We start from the raw sequence: 21,820 nt of genomic DNA on the forward strand, positions 1-21,820 counted from the left end.
GCAATCAGCCCACTCCAAACAGGCATGTTTTGAACAATCACTGCACTTGTATTACAAAAAAATGTGCAAATTCAATGCAGTCCGTCTCACCTGGGGGTTGTCCAGGCCCTCCCAGAAGGTGAAGCAGGCACAGTAGTGACGCTCTGAGTTGATGTCGGTCAAAACCGCTACAAAGAAGGAAGCAGGTTGCCGCTCAGGAACCAGCTGCCAACCGCTGGGCTGACAGAACTAGAGAGGAGGAGGAAGTGGAGGTTTGAAGAGGTGAAAAGGTGATGGCAGCGAGGGGAAACAGGGACATGGGTTGGAATCAGATGGCGATGGAAAGAAAGGGCACAAGATTAGTGTACATAGCAACCTGGGTGACATATCACAGACACATGTTCGTACTGCACCTCAGAGTGATTCATCCAGGGCTAGGCTATCACTAACGCAACAAAACAGGTTCTGAAAACTGTCCGCCTACTTAATAACACCAAAAGCTCTGACTGAACCATGTGAATAGATGTGAAAGTATATGTTGGCTCTCATTTCTAATCACAATGTAGTTGCTTTTAGGACTGTGCAATGAATCAAAATTTGAATCGCTATTACTAATTCGGCTAATAAAACTCTTTATTTTGTCTTGTGTTCTGAATGGAAAAAATGGGTAATTTCACGGTTCAATGTGTTTTCACTGTTGATTTATTTAACTGTTGTTGTTTTAAGTTCAGTGAATGCAACAACTTTCCAAAAGTCGATGAGTAATCGTGTTAAACGATCGTGATCTCAATATTTTAAGATTTTGTTCCATAATCAAGCAGCCATAAGTTGGTTTAGAAAGGTTATGGTATGTCGTTTCCAAATATTATAATTATTATACGGTCATGGTTGACTGAGGAGAGCAAACAATAGACAGTCAACATTCGCAAGTTTTCTTTGTTACGATATGACATTTATCATGTTATGGCAATTATTCATGATGATGACTTGATGACTCGAGCTGAAGTTGGCATGTGTAAACATGTCACACATGCTTTTATCTTAAGTCAATCCGTTTATGAAGCCATTTTAGTTGCCCTTTTTCACGTCTGACTCACAGAGCGTTTTAACAACAACAACCTTTTTAACCCATGTGTGAATCCATGCTGATTCAACAGGCCTGGCAACTCACCTGCATTAATATTAAGAATGCAGCTAACTGACTTTCTCTCAACCGATACAGATTCAGATACCCAGAGTAGCACCCATATGAAACCATGCCCCTATTTTCCACAATGGAAAAAGAAGATCCCAAAGAATTGGGAGTATCCCTAATTATTACATCACGTCCTCCATCCTGCTCAGTTTCTGAGCATGCGTTCTCTTTTTTTTTTTTTTTTTTTTTTTTTGGGGCAACTAAATAATTTAGCATGAGAAAGCATGACAACCCCGCTCAGCCTTGTGAGTCACAACTCTGTTTCTGATCTCAAGTTCACATGTTTCCTCACACATTGGTGTGTGAAACATGGGTTTTTCTATGATCCCTGAATAACCTGAGCCTGAAGGGGATATACCTCCGACACAACACAAGACGCAGTTTCATTACAGGCATAAAAAGCTCCATTCAAGACAGCAGGAGTTTAGGACAGCTGACTGTTAAGATGCTGACACAAAAAAAAAAAAGTGGCGACGAATGAGCCAAATTAAGTTGTCAATCAGCTGGCGATAGCAATGTGCTTCCCTACGCTGTGACAGGAGTGTGTAAATGGGACATTAAGTTTTTATATTTTACTAGCCAATTGTGTAACGTGTAGATATGTAGATCTTTTAAAAGACATGTTTATGTTGAAATAAAATATACCTATACAAGTAGCTATGTTTCTTGTTGTACGTTTGCCCTCGTATGGATATAATGTGCAAAACTCGATATGCCAATCGTGTGTTTTTAGGAGGGAATATTTAAACGTTGGTGTATTGGATTGATGATGATAAAAAACGAGAAGAGCCTTCAGTGGTTTGCTCGCTTTCCTCACATCCCGTTTTCTTCTCATGCACTCATTCGCTTACAGTAAGCTGAACAGCCAATGAGAGCGATTCCTCTGACAGGCCGCTTCAACGCTGGATCTCTCATTTTTTGTTGCCGATTCAACATGTTTAATGGGTGTGATGATAATAAAGACGCGTAGTTTACTTCATAGACTGTGTTTCTGTGTATTCATTCAAAACTTTATTTGTTGGAAAAAAATAAGAAATAAATAAATATTTTGAGATATGAATGAAAGAGACAATTGTATTGTTAATTGCTATTAATTCTGAGACAACAGATTCTACAGCAACATTTGGAATTGTTACAGCTCTAACGATCTCCCGGGTGTGTCAGCACCTTTAGTCTGCTAAACAGACTCACCTATCCATAACTGATACTCTAACACTCTAACCCCCCCCGTAAACATAGCTCTCAGCCAGGCCAGAGTGGGGTGAATGTATCAATCCTATAAAAAAGTAATACCTGCACTTAGGCTATGTTTAAATGGAAACCATCTGAAGAGAAAACGCATAAGTGGCGCTGCGTTCTCACTTTTTATTCCGCGTTTAGAGTTTTGGGGGGGAAATCTGCGTGCATATGGTAACGCAAAACTGTGTAAAATTCAATGTAGTATGCACACCAGGCAGCTAGGTGGTAGTGTGAAGCACTGCCACACAACGCCACCAAGTCCGCGCACCTGCGTAGAACCATCCTTCTACTTCTCTCCTGAGTAGCGCCAAACCAAAAAATGGCAAAGCGAACAACAAAAGCTGACAATTTTGTCTGGACAGACGAGAAGATGGAGTTATTGCTCCAAACAATGCGCACACACACACACACACACACACACACACACACACACACACGCACACTGCACGCACAGGGCGCACACGCACGGCACACACACGCATGCACGCACACAAGTGCGTTTTTATCCTTTAAACGGGAACGCACCCGTGGAGCGTTTTTAAGATTTCCACTCTGGAGGGTGGTTTAGTTTTTTTTTGCGTTTTTGAGCCCCAAAAACGCCGTCGGCGTCTAAACCAAAGGCACATCTGATAAAATATTTTTGACGTTTTCACCCGCAAGCGTATTCGTGTAAACAGGGCCTAAGTCTTTAAGCATTTGGCTGCCCGGGGAATTGAACCCCTAACCCTGAGAGTGTTACGTGCCTTGTTCTACCCACGGAGCTCCCCTGGAGCATGTCTACAAGTGTTGACTTACCAGCTCTATGCCTTGTGGGAACGGGCTGTCCTCCCAGTCTTTCTCAGGAAACCGCTGGAGAATGCGACCTAGCCCTTCACCCTCCACTGCAGAGAGACACAGAGAGAGAGAGACAGACACAGATCAGTCCATGGGATTTACATTTTGTGTTGTCTTGTTTGTTTCCTTAAATAAGCTCCTTTGAGTTTGTTTTTTTTAAACCATATCAGCATGCCAATTTTTATCCTCTTCTTTTCATGTTCTATTATTGTGTGTTGCAAATGCATCTTGGCATATAAAAAAAAAAAAATTATGAATTCATGTTAACAGAAAATGTATGTTTTGGCACAGGGATTGGTCAAAGATTGGATGCAGGGGAAAACTACTAGCCTCCATCAAAAGAGTTAACATACACTTTTGACAAGTGCATAAAGAGACTTTACACACTTCATGAAGACCGGACTACAGAGGTGATGCGTGCAGCCACTGGGCCCAGCTGTTGTTTGTCAGTAAATAACATAAATGCTCATTTCTATTTCAACTATGACAGCTTTGGATGTGAATGGACCTTTGACAAAAGGTAGGGTAGCTGTTCCCGCCTACTTCCAGTCTTCATGCTACACTAGGCTTTGAGTACCCTAGTTACAACTATGACTTTGACGAATTTTGTGCCTCCTTTTATTGAAGTATGGTGTTTGTAGAGCTGACGTGGTCACTAAATCAATAGTTCACTATGTTGGAGGCAACAAATAAGTTCAGTTAAAGTCTGAGAAACATGTTATTAGTTACAGCTGTTTTTGAGTCCATATCAGCTAAACAGTAGCGTGACGTGTTAAAATGCTTATTTGCGGCTAGTTAATGAGGCCATTTTCACTGCGGGGCCTGGCTCATCACAGTGGCACAATGACACAACAAAGGCCGACTTATGTAACCACCACAGGCCCGTCTTTCAGCTTACTTCCATCTGAAAACCTGCAGGCTGCTTAATGGCAGCATTCATCCGCACAGAGACGACACTCATCCTCCCAATACAAAAGCTTCCAAATGTAGCTTAAAAACTGCACAAAACTAAATACTACCCCATGCTAAATGAAGGAGCATTTAGACCAAACGTCGATGGTTTGGTCCTGCCTCGGAGAAAACAACAGAGCCTTTACCAAGGGAACTAAAACAGAAGCACAGACACCCAGAGACAATACACAAACAGAAAGTAGGCCAGGTCCCAAAACACACAGGGAAATGCTAAAGTCATCCCCTCTCCCTTGCGAAGCAAAGATATGTGGACGCTTGTGGGAGTGGTGCTCTGGGATCAGGTTCATTTCCTTTTTGGTTTTGAGCTGATTGGCCCTGATCACTGAGCCAGCTCTCAAGTGCTGGAACCTGGAGAGGGAATGCCAAGCAGTGCACTGTTTCACTTCTGTAGCTTGCCTTTTTTTTTTTTTTTTTTTTTTTTGCAATTTTCCTGAAGCACAGTTGAAACCTCAGCGGTCAAACATTTCTCCCACATGAGTAGATAGTTTAATAGACTATGGCATAATAATTATTAAAAGAGGTAAAATGAATCACAGTCTACTTGTAAAAAGGGATTGATGGACTTTATTAAGATTTATTAAGCACATCTGACTTAGCCAACCCCCCTTGGTACAATGTGACGAATCATCTGGTGCAGTATACCATAGCCGATGGATGCAGGGACCCCGTGTTACTTCCCAACTACCTCCTTAGAGACGGCGATTTGAAAAAGCAGTGCACGTGTCGCTCTGTATGTACTGGATGTCGTGTTTGTTCTGTAACAATATGTTGTCAGTGGATGACGAGCTACAGGTGTGTCACGAACACACACACACAATGAAAATCACACACAGAGTGTGACAAAGCCAGGCTAGTGCAGACTCCTTATCAGCCAATAGTCAGGCAGGGTGGGGATTATTCAGCCAGTTAAAGCAGGACATCCTGCAACTGAGGGAGGAGTGTGTATCAATGAGCCAGAAAATGAGTCTGCTGGGAGTGACATGCAGGCCTTACAGCCACAGACACACACACATAAAACACACACACTCACTTTCACTCTCATGGTTTGTTTTGTGTTGAACTCCTTTCCCCTGAAAAAACTCTCAACACAAACTAAACCCAAGTCACTCCTTATGCTGGGTATGCTAGCTACAAGAAGTGTGTCCTCGTCACAAGAGGCTAATCATCTCTCTAATCCAATAATGTCGGGAATATGTGCACGTATGCAAAAGGAATCTAGGGAATGTAAACAAGACTTAAAAAGGGTTCCAATAGACTTCACAAAACCTGCCTCAAAAAGGTGCAGAGCGAGATAGCGGCGGTGCCATGGTCAAAACGTGTTACAACCACTCCACCGTGGAGCCGGTAGCCGTTTCGCTTTCAGACATGTTTGTTGCTGCTGTGACATCATTATGTCAACGAGACAAAGTATCACCACTATCATGACAGGAATCTTTTGTATGAGATTACAAAATTGTATCGGTATCGCAAACAATATGGCGTGGCACACTAGTAATTTACACTTACAAAGAATGGTTCAAGCTAGCTCCTCTTTAAAGCACCGATAGGTTATCGAGATACTGACTCCATAACCCTCCACAACATACCCTCACATCTGTTCCCCTATTAGAGCTCAGGAGAATTTGCTGTTATAGATTATATATACATACATACATACATACTGTATGTATATGAGAAGACAGTGACCAAAATCTACTGTGTTGGCTACCAAAGCCATTATGTTAAAATGAGCAGTATCTAAAATCAAACTATCAGATTTGGCAAAGCAGCAAGCCTGCAACCAAAAGGAATCCCTTCATTTAGCTTCAATCTCTGCTCGGTAGGAAACCTGGTCCACCCGACTTGTTCTTTCAACGTTTCCACAGCTTTGTTCACCACCACCTACACATACACCTTCACCTGCAACTGCTTAATTATGAACAGTAGTACTCTATATTTCCTGTTTGGGGGAACTTGAGTCGTGTCTGTTCCTACCAAGCCTCACACAGTCCGTGACCTAGCATGGATTACTAGCAGAGCACACTTGAAGTGGCAGAGTATGCCGGCAGGCAGCGCCGGACAGCGGTCTGACAATATATTCTTAAAGCAGTTTCGGAGCACGCTGCCAGACTCAGAACTAGCTCATAAAACTGAAATAAAACTACAAGTCTATAACCTCTTGGCAACAAAAAGCAAACGTAACCTCTGCAGTTGTTAACACTTTCTGCAGAGAGCTGCAGCCGACAGGAGAGCATAAGGCCCAGAACAGACAGCAACACTTAGCTACTTTATCAAGTGCCTTGATCAAGGACACTGACTGGAGAACCTAGTACATGTTTTTTATAGTTTCTATTTTTGATTCTATTCTATTTTAGTTCATGTACCTCTTATTTATTTCTGTTACTTTCTATACTTGTAGATCTGTCGTTTCTGTTGTGCTGCTGCAACAACCGAATTTCCAAGCTGGGATTAATAAAGCTGTATCTTATCTTATCTTATCTTAAGATATGAGCCTGCAGTAATACCTCCTATCACCTACTGGCACCATGACGGGAACCACTACTGGCATCAAACTTATGCCAAAGGGATCTTGTGGCGTTATTATGGAACCCACGTAATTTCTAGGCAAGTCCCGCCCTACGAAGCAGCCCGATTGGTTGGGGTTAGGCACTGACCTAGAGTGGGTAAGGTTAGGATAGCCGATTGGTCAGGAGATAGGACCTGTACAAATCGGGTTACGTTACCTTGCGTAAGCATGGACGCCTGACCAATAGTAGTGTGTGAATGCTATTGAAGGGCGGGTCTTGGTCTTGGGCGTGGGATCCATAATAACGCAATCTGGCGTGATGCAAAACTGAGTGATGGACACCTACATGAAAAAGACTTTGCAACCATGATGCAAATGTTTGCTCTGTCCCTTTGAACAGGTGAAGAATTATTCTTTAGGAGTGTACAGAAGCCACAGATGTTCTGACTGATTTCACTGAAATGCTGGCTTGCATAATGTCTCATATCTGTTTGGCAAAAAGTTTAGATACTTTGGTCACACACACAAGTCAGGGTTTGAGATAAAGCATACGGTTACTTTTGATTAAAGCTCCAACTTCACAGTGCCGATCCAGGTTTTTTTTTTTATTTGCACGTCTCACGCAATAGATACACTGTCATTTTAATCTTTACCGTGGTTGCACCGGCTGCATCAGGTTAATGTCTCAGCCTCGTCTCACGGGTGTAAACGTGACCTTATTTATTTAGCATTATTTACGCTTTAAGTCTAGTTTTTCGACAATACCTTTAGCTACATTTTGCAACCTAGGCGAAGCGGAGATGCTGTGTCTCTGGAAGGAGCCAGAGAGCGGCGCGTTCTGCTCCGGTTTGTTATCCCACAGACTCTCCCTTCACTTTCTCCCAGCAGCAGGGAAGCAAGACACGAGAACTTTTTGGGTATTGTGGAGGTGCGTGTTTATTCATGGACAAACCGTAACCTACGCTGTACATTTACTTTCCGATCCCCAACACTTCCCTGCTGCTGAGGATTTGAAATTCGCGGACCAGACGGAACCAGTACAGACACTCGCCTCATAGTCTATACCCACAACATTCCACTTCCGGGATTGCTCCGTTGCCGCCGGAAATCCCGCCGCATGTCACGCTTTTCGGCCGGATGTTTGCTACCTTCCTCTTTCTTTGTGTTGGCGTTCTAAACTCCGGTGGATTTATGGACTTTTGGACAGCTAGCTAGACTATCCGTACAATCAGAGTATTCCGTTGCACCACTAAAACTACTTTGTAACACCAAAACAAGTTCCTTCCCAAGGCTATTTTGCAGCGGCACTGTGGCTCTGCCGCCCAAGACAATTAGTTTAAAGAAATGCCAATTAACCAGAGCATGTTTTTAACCCATATAGCCAGACCCTCCTTTGCAGCGCTGTGGAGGAAGGTGAAGTGTGCCGCTGTGGTACAGACAGCGGGTAAGCCGGTTACTGCAGGCACATATGTCATCTCAGAGCTTCTTATTTAAAGATATAGTGCTGTAGTGTTTACACTGCCACTACGTACAAATCAGATGCAATGCTCTGGATGTAATGTATACAAAATAGACCATAGAAAACATACATTATGCACCTCATCCCCACCTTTCCTCTTTCATGTGGCCATTTTGCCTGTTCTAATGTGCCAGTATTGGTTTTGATTGCTAGTATCCACACCTCCATTAAAGATATGGAAGTTATACCGGTGTCAGGTTACATTTCATACAGGCTTTATAAAACCTTCATACAGGCTTTATAAAACCTGTCAACATATATATGTATGTATGTATGTATGTATGTATATATATATACACACATACACACACACACATATATATATATATATACACACACACACACACACATATATATACATACATACATATACATATATATATATATATACATACATACATTTTATATATATACATACATACATACATACATACATACATACATTAGGGCGGTCAAAATTTTTGCGTTAATTTTTGCGTTAATTTTTTAATATTTAACTCGTTAAAAAAAATTAACGAAATTAACGCAGCTGTGTTTGTTTACTTCATGTGGCGGCTGAGAAACGTAATACGTCTCCATAACAGCAGGCGGCGCTACTCTGTATTGTTGCCCAAGTAATGAAAACCGGCACCTGATTGGACGAACGCGTCACATGGGTTTGTTTTCTCCGGAAATCCAAAGCCAGACTGTCATGGCGGCCGTTCAGAATACGATCTCATATTGTACTAAGATAGTTTACTGAAACATGTTTCTGAAAACATTTTAAGCGAGAAATAGGCCGTGCAGTTGCGGAATCGGTCTTCATTTCAGCTCAACAAAGTTAGTCAGTTTAGAAGATTTTCGTCAGATTTTGAGAGACTCAATCCTCATCCTGCTCGCCATTTCCGGGTAATTCCCAACTGCCCTGCCGCCGACTGAACTCTCGGCTCGTTGGAGATGAACTGCGCCTCGCCTGTAAAGTAGACGAGAGCAGGCGACAGCAGCCGGGGATGGTGACAAAAATCTGCTCTCAAGTCAGACAGTTTGTAGCCGTTTCAGCAGCCTTCAGCAGGACTAAATAAGCCAAATTGTTGCTGCTGTTGTTCTGAAAGATATTAAACATTCTGAACTTAGCAGAACCTTTCCTTGTTTGTTTTTTTCTTCATATTTGCAAAGTTAAGTGATTTAGCATTTAAATATCCATTATTATAAGCTTCAGTCTCAATTTTAAAAAAGCGATTAATCGCGATTAATTACAGCAAATTGTGCAATTAATTAGTTAATTTTTTTTAATCGATTGACAGCCCTAATATATATATATATATATATATATATATATATGTCTGAAATGTTCCTATTGGTGTACAGACAAGAAAATACAATCTAAATCAAAAGATAGATCCACCACAAGTGTTCATTCAGGACTGTTTGGCCGTTGAGACTGCTTGGATCACACTACCCCTTGTTAAAATCACATTTTTTCCAGCTTCTGCAGAAATACTATTGCGTGTAAAGTATAAAAGTAATGTAAGGCAGAGATCTTCAACAAGGTGTCCTCAAAGTCATTGCAGGGGGGCCTCTAAATTATTGTAAATTTTTGAGTCTTTTTATTATCTTTGAGTCTTTTAAAATTAAAATGCCTTAACATAATTCCAACATAGTATTAGCAAATATAAATTCCCACTGATGATAGGCTTACTGGCCTATAGGTAAGGTAGTCCCTAAGATATCAGCCCACAGATAGTTAATCCTAGATTTACTGTGCCACATACAGTATGTACCATTAAAATATGATTTATAAAATCATGCCAACAATTAATATTTTAATAGCTTATGAAAAAAGGGTATGTAAGAACGCTTTAGGTTGCCCTAACAGTTATTGCAGGCCCAGTTCAATATGCAACTTAATTTCATACAATATGTAGTAGGGGGTCCCTGCTACATCTCACTTTAAGTAAAGGGGTCCTTGCCATTATGGACAACAGCTTCAAAACCCCAAAACGTTAGGACAAAATCATATGACTATAATAATGTTATATTAAAATCATACCTGCAAACTCAGAAGGGCTGAAAAAGGTGACACATCTCTTCTGTGTTTTTCAGACAATGGCAGCTACGATCTGGTGTTACAATCCTCTCCAGTGAAATACAGACACACTTTACACCGTTTAGCTCTCAGCATTTTAACCGTGTTTACTCCAGCTGCTAGCTAACCGTAGGATAACGTTAGCTGCTGCCAACTGTAGTGTTAACTAGCGTCCTGTGCGGCGATGTTCCTGTTCCCTCTAACGTCCGTTTTCGGAGCATCAGAGAGAAGCGCAGGCATTTAAGTGGCACCTAAATAAGGCACCGAAATCCGCGTTGCTATTCGGTCCGGTAGATAGCGGTCGTTAAGGCACCGGTGGCGTATTAGCACCGGGTCTGTGCAGGTGTGATGGATCACGTACAAACCAATAGGGTGTCAGAATGGCTATGTTTATACTTCTCATCCAACCACAATCTAATTAACTCTCTCCGGATGGAGCGATCTGGATAGGCTTTTATGAGTGTGTGTGTTTGAACGATGACGAGCCGGAATGAAAACAAGCCAAACTGAAATAGGAGTAACGAGGCTATTTTTAAAATGTAAGGAGTAGAAAGTACAGATAATTCCGTGAAAATGTAAGGAGAAGAAGTAAAAAGTATGCTGTAAAATAATTACTCCAGTAAAGTATAGATACCCAAAATTTCTACTTAAGTAAGGTAACGAAGTATTTGTACTTCGTTACTTGACAGCTCTTCAAGTGACCGACACTCAACAGTTAAGTCAGTTCTGGAATCAGACGTTGTATGTAAACAATATAATCTAATTATTCATGATTATACCTGAAGGCTTCCTGGAATATGACATTAAATCAGGATTTTGTAAACAAAGCGACAAGTTCTGTGTCTGGTACAGTGTGTGAACATTAGAAGCACACCCATGTCAGTATGGGTGGAAAGACAAAGGGGTTGCTGAGGGAAACCACAGCTAATGCACGACTGATGATAATGAAATAAAAAAACAAAAGCTGTGTTGACTTTAAACAAATACTGTTACTTAATCGTTTGTAGAAGATTCTGCAACACCGAAACACTGAAAGAGATAAGCTGCATTTCACTGAAGAACTGTGCAATATGCCCACCTGCACCTGCAGAATTGCACAAGCACTTTGCGGGGTCAGCGGTTTTTATGATGGGAAATCGCTGATATCTTTATCAGAAAATTATACTATATCACATAATGATAATGTGATCCCACAATGGCAATTAAATCGTTTTGTATCAAGGTGGTCATTACCTCCTGCAAGGACAGACAACTAGTAAACTAAAAATCTCCACCCAAAATAATTATGCCTGTCCAGAAATTTGCTGGACCAATCAAGTGAACAGTAGAGAGCTATGTGATGATGATCTTGTGGCTTCACACTTCTTGAATGAAAAATTGCATGCCTTTTATTTTTCTGCGATTTTTTGCATTTTTATATCATTAGCGTTGGGTACCAAAACCTGAAATGACCGGTATCTACAAGCCAAAATAACAACGCAGATTTCAGTGCCACTATATGCCTGCTCTGCTCTCTGGGGCTCCTAAAAACAACTTTAAAAGGCAACAGATGCATCACTGCATGTGACTCTAGGGATGGGTGTCGATCCAAAAATGTGGATATGGGTACCGATGCCAATATCGTGACTTTGATACCGGTTCCTAAACAATACTTTTTTTGATGCCAATTTTATAAGAGCCATTTAAACAAAAAGAAATTACAACAAAAATCTTTTCATTTATTTTTTAGCTCCCACTAAGTGAGCCACATCTGTGTGGAACGTTGAGTTTTTCCCGCGTGTCTCCGATGAGTAATGTTATGACCACCAATCGCCAGCAATATTAGATCTTGGTAGAAGCATGCTGCGTGCTTATTGGCTCACTGATGAGATTTACTCCTTAGGTGTTGAAATTTGGTCTTGAATGACGAGGTATTTTCCAATACTCGATACTAAGGAGGCCATTTGGTTGGTGCCTAAAAAGCATAGAATTCGGTACTCAGTCCCACGTGACGCTGATCACACAAAAGTGGTAGGGTGTTTTAAAGCAATGGACACTAAATTAAACAATGAGACCAGCCTAAAAGCTATCACACCTGGACCTACAATGACTGCAGAATCCATCTAAAATCTCACTTGATACAGTTCCCGGTCCTGGTCCCACCCACGGCTTCCCTGTCAGATCCAGTTGAATGACTCTAGACTTGGCGCGTGACGCTCCAGCGGGATGTGTGCAAAGGAGCCCCCCATACAGCAGTGATGCACAGATGTACCGTTTCCAATTATGCTGTATGGGCATTGTGATTTAGTTTCAGCAACCAATGCTTCCTGCAGGTTGGCATTTAGAAGTTGTGACATTTTCACTCATGTTTTATTTAACAAACCCAGCCAGCTTCTCATCTTTTATTAAGCACTTACTTCTCTCATTGGAGTACGGGCTTAGGAGGTCATACAAAAAAAAAAAAACACGATGCCAAAAGTGCAGAATGTTGTTGATTGAGTTGATATGCTGTTGCATCCTGTACACCTCAGTCCATGTTTTTGGACAGTGTCTTTTTAGTACCCATTTGTCTTTGCATCCTCTCTCTATTTAGATAACTTCCGTTTTCGTTTTCGGACCATCAAAAAGCAGGGCAGGCATTTTAGTGGCACCGAAGTGAAGCACCGAAATCCGCGTTGCTGTTCGGTCCAGTAGATATCAGTTGTAAAGGCACCGGTGCCGTATTAGCACCGGGTCTCGGTACCCAACCCTATACATACCACACTCATCTCATCCCCTCTCAAAGTATAAATGCCTCCAAAGTTCTAACATCAAAAAGCATGACAAATATCTAAAAACAGCATCAACAAAGAGTATGAGTGACCACAAGTCACAGCGACGTACACTCAAATACCAAACTGGTAACCACTGTGAGGCTCCTGTGCTGCATCGCCCTGTGTTCCTGTTATTTCTGTCCACCTTGTGAGTGTAAAAGCAGCTGTATTTTCACAGTGTGAGAAACATAATCAGCAAGTCACAATCAGTGCATTCAGTTCCTACAGTGCTGAGCAACCAAAGAGACCCAATCATTGTGCAGACTGTGGACTCTCTATAAGCAGCCAGTAACAGCCAAATCAGGCCTCAAAGCTTCCGGGTCTGCCATCCAAAGTCGTAAACAATAGTTCAGTCTCGCTATTTTAAAATGGTCCGCAGGTTGTTTACAGGCATTCAAAGTGGTTTGAAGCTGGAAAGCTTTGAAAGTCCATTTGTTGGGATCAATGAAAAGGGATCAGTTCACATTTAAATGTATGCTAAATACAGTACATATAGCCTGACATATGGATTAAATTCCTACCATCTCGCTGCTCTGATGTCATCGTAAGCCAGCAAACAGATTTAGCAACTTTGAGGACAGCAGCTGATACTGAGAATACATATTGTTTATGCAAAGACCGCTTGTTTGTGAAAGACATATTAATCAAACAATAATGCACAATAGTTCTCCTGATACAGGAATATAATAGATGAGGCAGAGTAAAAGATTTCCATGAGAGAAAATAGTTCCCTTCTACAAGTTCATTGCTTTCCTGAGAGCAGTGTTTTTCCTTAGGTTTGTGGAAGACTTAGGTGCACATATTTGGCTGGGTGTTTAGGGGTCCTCCCTCAACAACATTAGGTTTTTCAATAAAAAGAAATATGCAATTTCACATAATTCTCACATTATTATTACTACCATATCTGTGTCTGAAACGTTGGAAAAGGTAGAGCAGATAATAAATAAATTACACTGAAAAGCTTAAAGACAAAACTTGCTAAATAAGTCCACTGGGGTCCAATTCTGATCATTAGATGTGAGAAAAGTCATTTAGATGCTCACGTTGATTTCACATTCATTTAGCTTAGGTGGTGTCTAAAACTGCTTGCCTAAGCCTTCTATTGGTAGGGAAAACCCTGGAGAGCATTATCTCGGTTATAATAATGTGTGCGGTTGTCAAAAAAAAAGGGGAGTGTGTGAATAAGTAGCTTTGGAAACATTATTGTGTAAGCTGCATCAAAATAGGTCACAAGCAAAAGAGGGCTTTTTTTAAAGACTTGTGCTGCTATAAACAGTAAATAATACTAACGAGGAGCAAGAAGTGCAGGTTTCCTTTGTTGTTGACAAATCTATCTTTCTGCAGACCAATACCACAGATCTAATCAGAGCCTCATGCCAGCCACGATCAACCTGAACAGAGCCACCGAACGACCACGAGGCTCACCGTCTGCAGCTGCCCGACCTGCAGCAGACGGCTTCTTACAAAGTATACACCTGCTGAGAAGACCTGGTCGAATAAAGGCAATGAAGAGAACTTAAAATGGGAGAGAGAGAGAGATAGAGGCGGGCCTGACGAGGATGAAAGGCGGGAGCAAGGGAGGAAATGTGGGTCACACAGATGACTACTAGCAGAGATACTCTGTGACACAGGATGGAAGGAGACTGCCTGGTCATGTGATCACTGACTAATTGCAGTCAGAGTTGAACAGTGTGTGTAGCTGTGTGTGTGTGTGTGTGTGTGTGTGTGTGTGTCATGCTCCTGGTGCTGAACCAGACCACAGCTTCTCGTTCGCAAGCTTCCAAACCACAGTGACACGACATCAGGCGGTTTCCACGGCGACTGCAGCAGTCATAGACAAAGACAAAAGAGCTCTGAGTGAGCCGTGTGGGTTTTTCATCCGCCTTTGTGTGCACATACACAACCAGCATGTGTGTGTGTGTGTGTGTGCAGATTTGCAACTATGTACAAAACGAGGAATACAATTTGGCCTAAAGCAAGCTCCCTCCTGCATAAGGCTCTGATCCCATACTATTTTTTTCCCTTTACCAATACCGATTTCGAAACCTGAACTTGCGTATTGGCCGATTTTTTTTCAGCTGTATACTCCCAACCCTGCCTGGCTCGGTTTTAAGCTCTTTGTAAAACATGAACAAATACAGAGAAAGAATGCCATAGAACTTTCTTTTATTATCTAGTTTTGACAGTCAGTCATAATGGGAAAAGAACGTATGACTTGACTAAACTTTAAAGTATTTTATTTCGGGCCACATTACGAGGTATCGGCTCTGTGCATAGACTCGCCCACTCGCAAGAAACTGGTATGGTAACAAGTCTAGTTCTTCTGAGAGGGGAAGTTTCCTTATTTTACTAATGAAACGCCATCTTACTGATGCAATGTCTTACTGCCATTACACTTTTCCTACTTATTTAGCACTGTGGCCTTCCTTATGATGAAAACTTGTATTAGTGAATCAATGCAGCAGCAAGAATGTGCTATACAACACTGCAATTATTATGCTTACATGTAGTAAGTACTATTATTAATATCTGTGCATCGTTTGTTTAATCCCATGAACAGCTTGCAGCAACGTGGCGAGTCAAGTGGGATCAGATTGTGCATGAGGTGAGCTGCCAGCGCTGCAGAACTTCTCAACAGTATCTGCACTGTGTTCACATCACATTTCCAGAAAGACTCAAAGCTGAGGCCTCTGGGTGAAAACATACACAACTATGACATCATTATGTCCAGGCTCTATACCACACCCTCTGACAGGGCTCTCTGTTGTCCACCCAGCTCACTATTACACACACATTCATTTACACATGAATGCGTGCACGTGCGTTTTATGATACACACATACACACACATACACATGCAGGACAGTCTTGTTGAGTAATGTGAAGGAGTGTGAGTCACTCTCTGATTAAAAGCAGCACTACAGGGACAGACTGAGGCCCTGTGTGGGGTCAAAGGCAACCCACGGAGCAGCACATCAGTTGGCAAAACTTGACATTTGATGACAAAGATGATAATCCTGAATAAATAAACGAGCCAGTCCGTGCTGAAAAGCCAACTGTCCAAGTGAAGCCGTGGTTTAGGAAGCAAATAGAGGGGTGAAAAAAGAAATCCCTGCTCAATCTGGAAACCGGCGTCACCCTGGAGACAACGTTGGGACATTTTCTTTGTGCAAAAGCTCTTCAGCAAACTCACATCCTTCCTGCAAAACTTGTGCCCCCTCCCCATCACCCAAAGCCCCAAAACAAAATCGAAAGGCTTTCCAGGAGGGGAAATGGCCTCCGAGAGGGCACAACAGCTCCAGTGACTAAACGTATTTCAGTTTGAGGCAGTCGGTTGCTTCAGATCTAACTCAAATCAAATTGTCACAGACTAATGATTAATAACATGACTTATAGGGTAGGCCGGGGCAATATATCAATACTGTATCTACATCGATATATGAGGCTACATATTGTCTTAGATTTTGGATATCGTAATATGGTGATATGACACAAGTGTTATCTTTTTCTAGTTCTAAAGGCTGCATTACAGTAAAGTGGTGTCACTTTCTGAAGACTGTTCTAACTGTTTTATCGTTTGCTCTTGCCCGCTTAGTCATTATATCTACATTATTGGTGATTATTTATCAAAACTCTCATTGTATTAATATTTTGTGAAAGCAACAATAGTCAACCCTACAATATTGCCGCAATACTATTTGGTCACAAATATCATGAGGTTAGATTTTTCTAGGGCTGCTCCCTCTTAGTCGATTAGTCGACTAATCGGTCGTTTTGGGCTTAGTCAACTTAGATCTCTTTAGTCCATTTGTCATGTTTTATGCTTTTTTCATGCTGAATGACTTATTTCCAAGAAACGTACGAGCACATCTCTGGTAAACACAAGAATTAAAGTGGTGCTTTTGCATGACTCTTTGCGGAGAAACTCAGATTTACAGATCTGTTGATTAAATCAACTAATCGATTAGTCAATACAATTGAATGAGTGTTAGTCGACTAAGAATTTCTTCAATCGAGCACAGCCCTAGATTTTTCCATATCGCCCAGCTTTACTTTTACTTCCCCTTTGCAGCTCCAGGTGGATGTGTGCGATGTGTGCTGTGCATTAGTCCGAGCCACCAAACGGACTCACTAGAGTGGAGAAACCGGCCAATGCTCACACAACACGGGCCATCCACTTTGCAGTCACTCTGGCCATTGTTTCAGACTAAAGTACATCCAGGAGTCAACTTCCACTTAACACAGACCTCAGCTTGTTTAGTCTTTCATATCCTGGTCCTAAATAGCATATCCGTGTACTAATTTGGATTGGTTTTTAATTGCAGACAATAAAACCCACTGCAATACTCGGAGGTGAAATTGAAAGACGCCTGAAAGTTAACTATAAAATAATACAAATGTTAGCCTAATTTAACCACACATTTGATCCATGTTGCTGTTCCACAAAATGAACAGTGTGGTTGTGTGACTGGGCCTTAAAAAGGTGCTGGGGTTTTGACACTATGGTTTTGGGTATAGTGGTGTTAAAGGCAAGAGGCTGCCTGTAACACTGAGTCAACCGCTGTTAATGTTATCGTGCTATGACGTTAACGGCTGGTGTTAGGGAGAATCCTCCTGTGCCGATGCATTATGAGCCTTAACAGCCTGAGAAAAATGGATTCAACAGTGACATACAGTACAGGCCAAAAGTTTGGACACACCTTCTCATTCAATGTGTTTCTTTATTTTCATGACTATTTACATTGTAGATTCTCACTGAAGGCATCAAAACTATGAACGAAGACATATGGAATTATGTACTTAACAAAAGAGTGTGAAATAACTGAAAACATGTCTTATATTTTAGATTCTTCAAAGTAGCCACCCTTTGCTTTTTTTTGATAACTCTGCAAACCCTTGGTGTTCTCTCAATGAGCTTCATGAGGTAGTCACCTGAAATGGTTTTACCTTCACAGGTGTGCTTTGTCAGGGTTAATTAGTGGAAGTTTTTCCCTTATTAATAAAAAAGCAAAGGGTGGCTACTTTGAAGAATCTAAAATATAAGACATGTTTTCAGTTATTTCACACTTTCTTGTTAAGTACATAATTCCATATGTCTTCATTCATAGTTTTGATTCCTTCAGTGAGAATCTACAATGTAAATAGTCATGAAAATAAAAAGGAAACACATTGAATGAGAAGGTGTGTCCAAACTTTTGGCCTGTACTGTATATTCAACTTGTTATACATACATCCACACTCCATAAACTACATTTCAGAATACAGCAGTAACACATTTTGTGAATAACTGGGTCCACTAGTAAAATGATCATATGTGTAATTCGCCAAACGGCAACAACAGGCTTCAGTGTACTTCTGTGGACAGCAATGAAGGAGTAGGGCTGGGCAATACATGGATATTATATCAATATCGTGACAAGAGACTAGATATCATCTTAGCTTTAGGATATCGTAATGTAAGTGTTGTCTTTTCCTGGTTTTAAAGGCTGCATTACAGTGCAGTGATGTCACTTTCTAAACTGACTAATATAACAGCTAGAAACACACAGTTCTAGCTGTTCTATTATGTGCCTTTACCCACTTATATCCACATTACTGATTATTATTTATCTAACATCTCATTGGGAAATATTTTGTTAAAGCACCAATAGTCAACCCTACAATGCCGTCGCTATCGACATTGATGTATTTGGTCAATAATATTGTGATATTTGACTTTCTTCATATCGCCCAGCCCTATGAACGAGCCACACCTCTTAATTAGTGGTTATTAAAAATCAAGCTTTTTCTGAGGTGTTGCCTTGAGACACATCTAAGAAGTCAAGACAAAGGTCTGGAAGAGGTGAGGAACAGATTACAAGTCGTCTCATGAGAGGCATGCATGTTTGTCAGTATGCAAAGAGTGTCCAGTATGTAACACTGAGGCTGGAGGACAATCACATGATGAGGAAAGCACATGGCCCGCATGCTGACGCGATGCTGACACAATGCTGTCACCAATCAATCTTGTGGCTCTAAAGGAGCTTTCAGTAAACAAGGGGGATAAGCATGGGGAGGCACTCAAGATAAATGTGTTTGGTGAATAGTATATATATAGGAAATCATTCACTCTGCACAAACTAGGGCAGTGGAATCAATCAAAATGTTTAAATCGCGATTACAATTTTGGCTCCTATTGATCAAAAAAACAGAAGAATAATCGATAAAAAACGATGGTTTTGCACATTACGTTTTGCAAGCAGGGTTCAACAATAAGGGTTGCCCGATGGCCCGGGGTCAAGTTAAAAACCACTTCGGGCAAGTAAATATAACAACGCACTTGCCCGTTCAGGCATCATCGTGTCCTAATCAGGAATTGGCCAATCAGGAATTGAGTTGGCACTTGATGCTTTTGACGTATTTTTTTAATATTTGTTACACTTTTGATGCTTTCAACGTCTTTTTTAACCTTGTTTTTGTCTACATTTTTTATGGTGTTTTTTAACGCTTTTTTGACATATTTATTTTTTCGAAGTTGGACTTTTTTCCAGATATTTTTTTAATGTTTTTTTTCCACCCCGACAATTGTTTTGACAGGGTAGTTTTTTCAAACTTTTTTCCCCTCGTATTAAAAACCTTAGCGTTGAACCCTGGCAAGTAAACGCTTTCTTTTGTGTTATGAATACATTTGTATTAAGGGAAATTTCGCAGCCCTAGCACAAACCACTTAAAGATGTCAAGAATACATCATTCAATCATCGCGGTCACCAGTTGTAACACCCACCCAGCATCTGGGAACGTTGCAGGAAAGGCAGTAGCAGGGGGAGGAGTCAGAAGAGCACAGTAACAGTCAACCAGAGGATATGGTTGTCTTAATGAACCTGAGAATCCACCTCAGACACATTGACACACAGAAAATATGGTATTAATGCAAGCAGCTGCTTAAAAACTAAAAAACGCAAACAAGATTTATGTGTGCTACCCCAGAATGCTGCAACAGGAAACACGACAGCTGTGGGCTAATGCACTCAATCACAACTTATCTTCTGCCAGCCAGACCTTTGTCTTTACACAGCAATACATTACGTCCCTCTAATCATTTCAAACGCTCTTCCTTCCTCCTTTACTACTTCTACTACATTGTGCCAGATTGTATGCAGTGTAGGGATGTTGACCGTTTTAACGTTAACCGGTCAAAATTATTGTTAGTCGGTTGAACAAAAAAAAAAAAGGGATCTCTAAATTAGGCAATTATAGATATTGGAATAAACGCTACTACAGTTAGCCATCTCATTCCAATATTTTTTTTTCTGTGAAGTGAAATAATCCCTCACGCAAAATTTTTCATAAGGCATAAAAAAAAAAATAGTTTGGTTCCGGTTTGTTGTCTGTTGAGGTCATGGGTCGATAGGGAATTTATTTTATTTTTTATTTTTATTTTTTTCCCCATTGGCAGCAAGGGATAAGTAGGATTTTTCTGTTTGCCTTTACAGTAGCGATGGATACTCAATATTTTCATAACATAGCCTACCTGTTACTACATGTACAGTTGGCGCTTAATAAATTGAAAACATGTAATTCACATGCATATTAAGTAGCCACATGTATTTGTTTTGGTTTTATAATACAGCCACAGGTTTACCACTCCAGCGGAGAGGATGGTTCGTTTAGACAGCAGCTACGTTTACAAGAGTTTGTCCAAAAATCAAGATTCGTTGCAAACTAAGAAACAGACTACAAACTGACATCTTTCATTTTAGCTTGTTTGTAAAGTCGTTATTTGCAGAGTAGAGCTTTGTTTGCACAGTGCGGTGAACAAGAGTGGACAGCGCATGAAGAACACCTGAAGCACATGAAGAGTGTTAGCCACCTCCACTGGTTTGCTTGCTACGTTGCCATCCTCTTGAACGACATTAAACACAACATGTAGTTCATGAGTGGTTTCATCTGCCCTGTTTAACGTGTTGAAGCTCCCCGGCGGCGCAGTAGCGCTGTAGCTGGCCGCCGTGGCCGGTGAGGGCTGGTTGAAGGCGCCGTCCTCACGCTGCTGCTGCTGCCGTAAAACTGGACACGGCAAAGTTAAGTGGCGCTGCGGCGACATCGGGTCCTCTTCCAGCATTGCTGGAGGAAAACGGGCATCTTGCATCGCAAGAGTGCTGTACAAAAATGTAATTATAGTTCGCCTTAAACTTTTTTTTGTGTATTTATTTAATTTGTATCATTTCTTCCCCAAGCTCATAAAATAAATTTGGGTCGCACAGGTCGGAAACCGGAACCAAACAATTAATTTTGTTAGGCCTAATCGCCTGTTTTACGCATTCTGAAGGTGCCTGTTTTATCCATTGGTTGTATCCTGTTGCAGTCTATAAGGCAATATTCCGCATAAGATGGGCTTATATTTGGAAACACATTACAACAGATAAGGTGATGATGATCATCATCTTTATTATTGTTAGCACTACACTCAAACTAAAGCGGCGTCTCTTCGGAGCTGTCATTTTCTCAAATGAGCCGCGGAAATGTTTCTAATGAGCTTCTAACGCTAGACAAACGACTTTATTTTAAACGCGATCACCTGGCTTGTACCCAAACTATTTCGAAACTAAGGAGCCATTTGTCCTCCGATTACATACAAGCTCCTCTGCGCCGCATTTATGGGACTTGTTTCAAGGCTGTAGGGGATTTAAAAACGTGACGTGAGTGGAAGGGCGGTGCCGGGGCTGTGTGTGTGTGTGTGTGT

The 21,820-nt window shown here is 41.2% G+C and overlaps 1 protein-coding gene across 5 annotated transcripts in view; it reads right to left on the reverse strand.

Moving 5' to 3' along the window:
* The window catches only part of sbf1 (SET binding factor 1), an 86,241-nt gene that overhangs the window by 53,452 nt on the left and 10,969 nt on the right, over positions 1-21,820 (reverse strand). For all 5 annotated transcript variants that reach the window (XM_028570714.1, XM_028570713.1, XM_028570710.1 and 2 more), the window contains exons 2-3: positions 3,209-3,294; positions 91-228 (exon numbers count right to left, since the gene is read on the reverse strand). In XM_028570714.1, the coding sequence (XP_028426515.1) occupies positions 91-228; positions 3,209-3,294 (224 nt within the window). The remainder of the gene's footprint in view (positions 1-90; positions 229-3,208; positions 3,295-21,820) is intronic.

This window comes from Perca flavescens, chromosome 23 (assembly GCF_004354835.1).
Source record: "Perca flavescens isolate YP-PL-M2 chromosome 23, PFLA_1.0, whole genome shotgun sequence".
Classification (NCBI taxonomy): domain Eukaryota; kingdom Metazoa; phylum Chordata; class Actinopteri; order Perciformes; family Percidae; genus Perca; species Perca flavescens.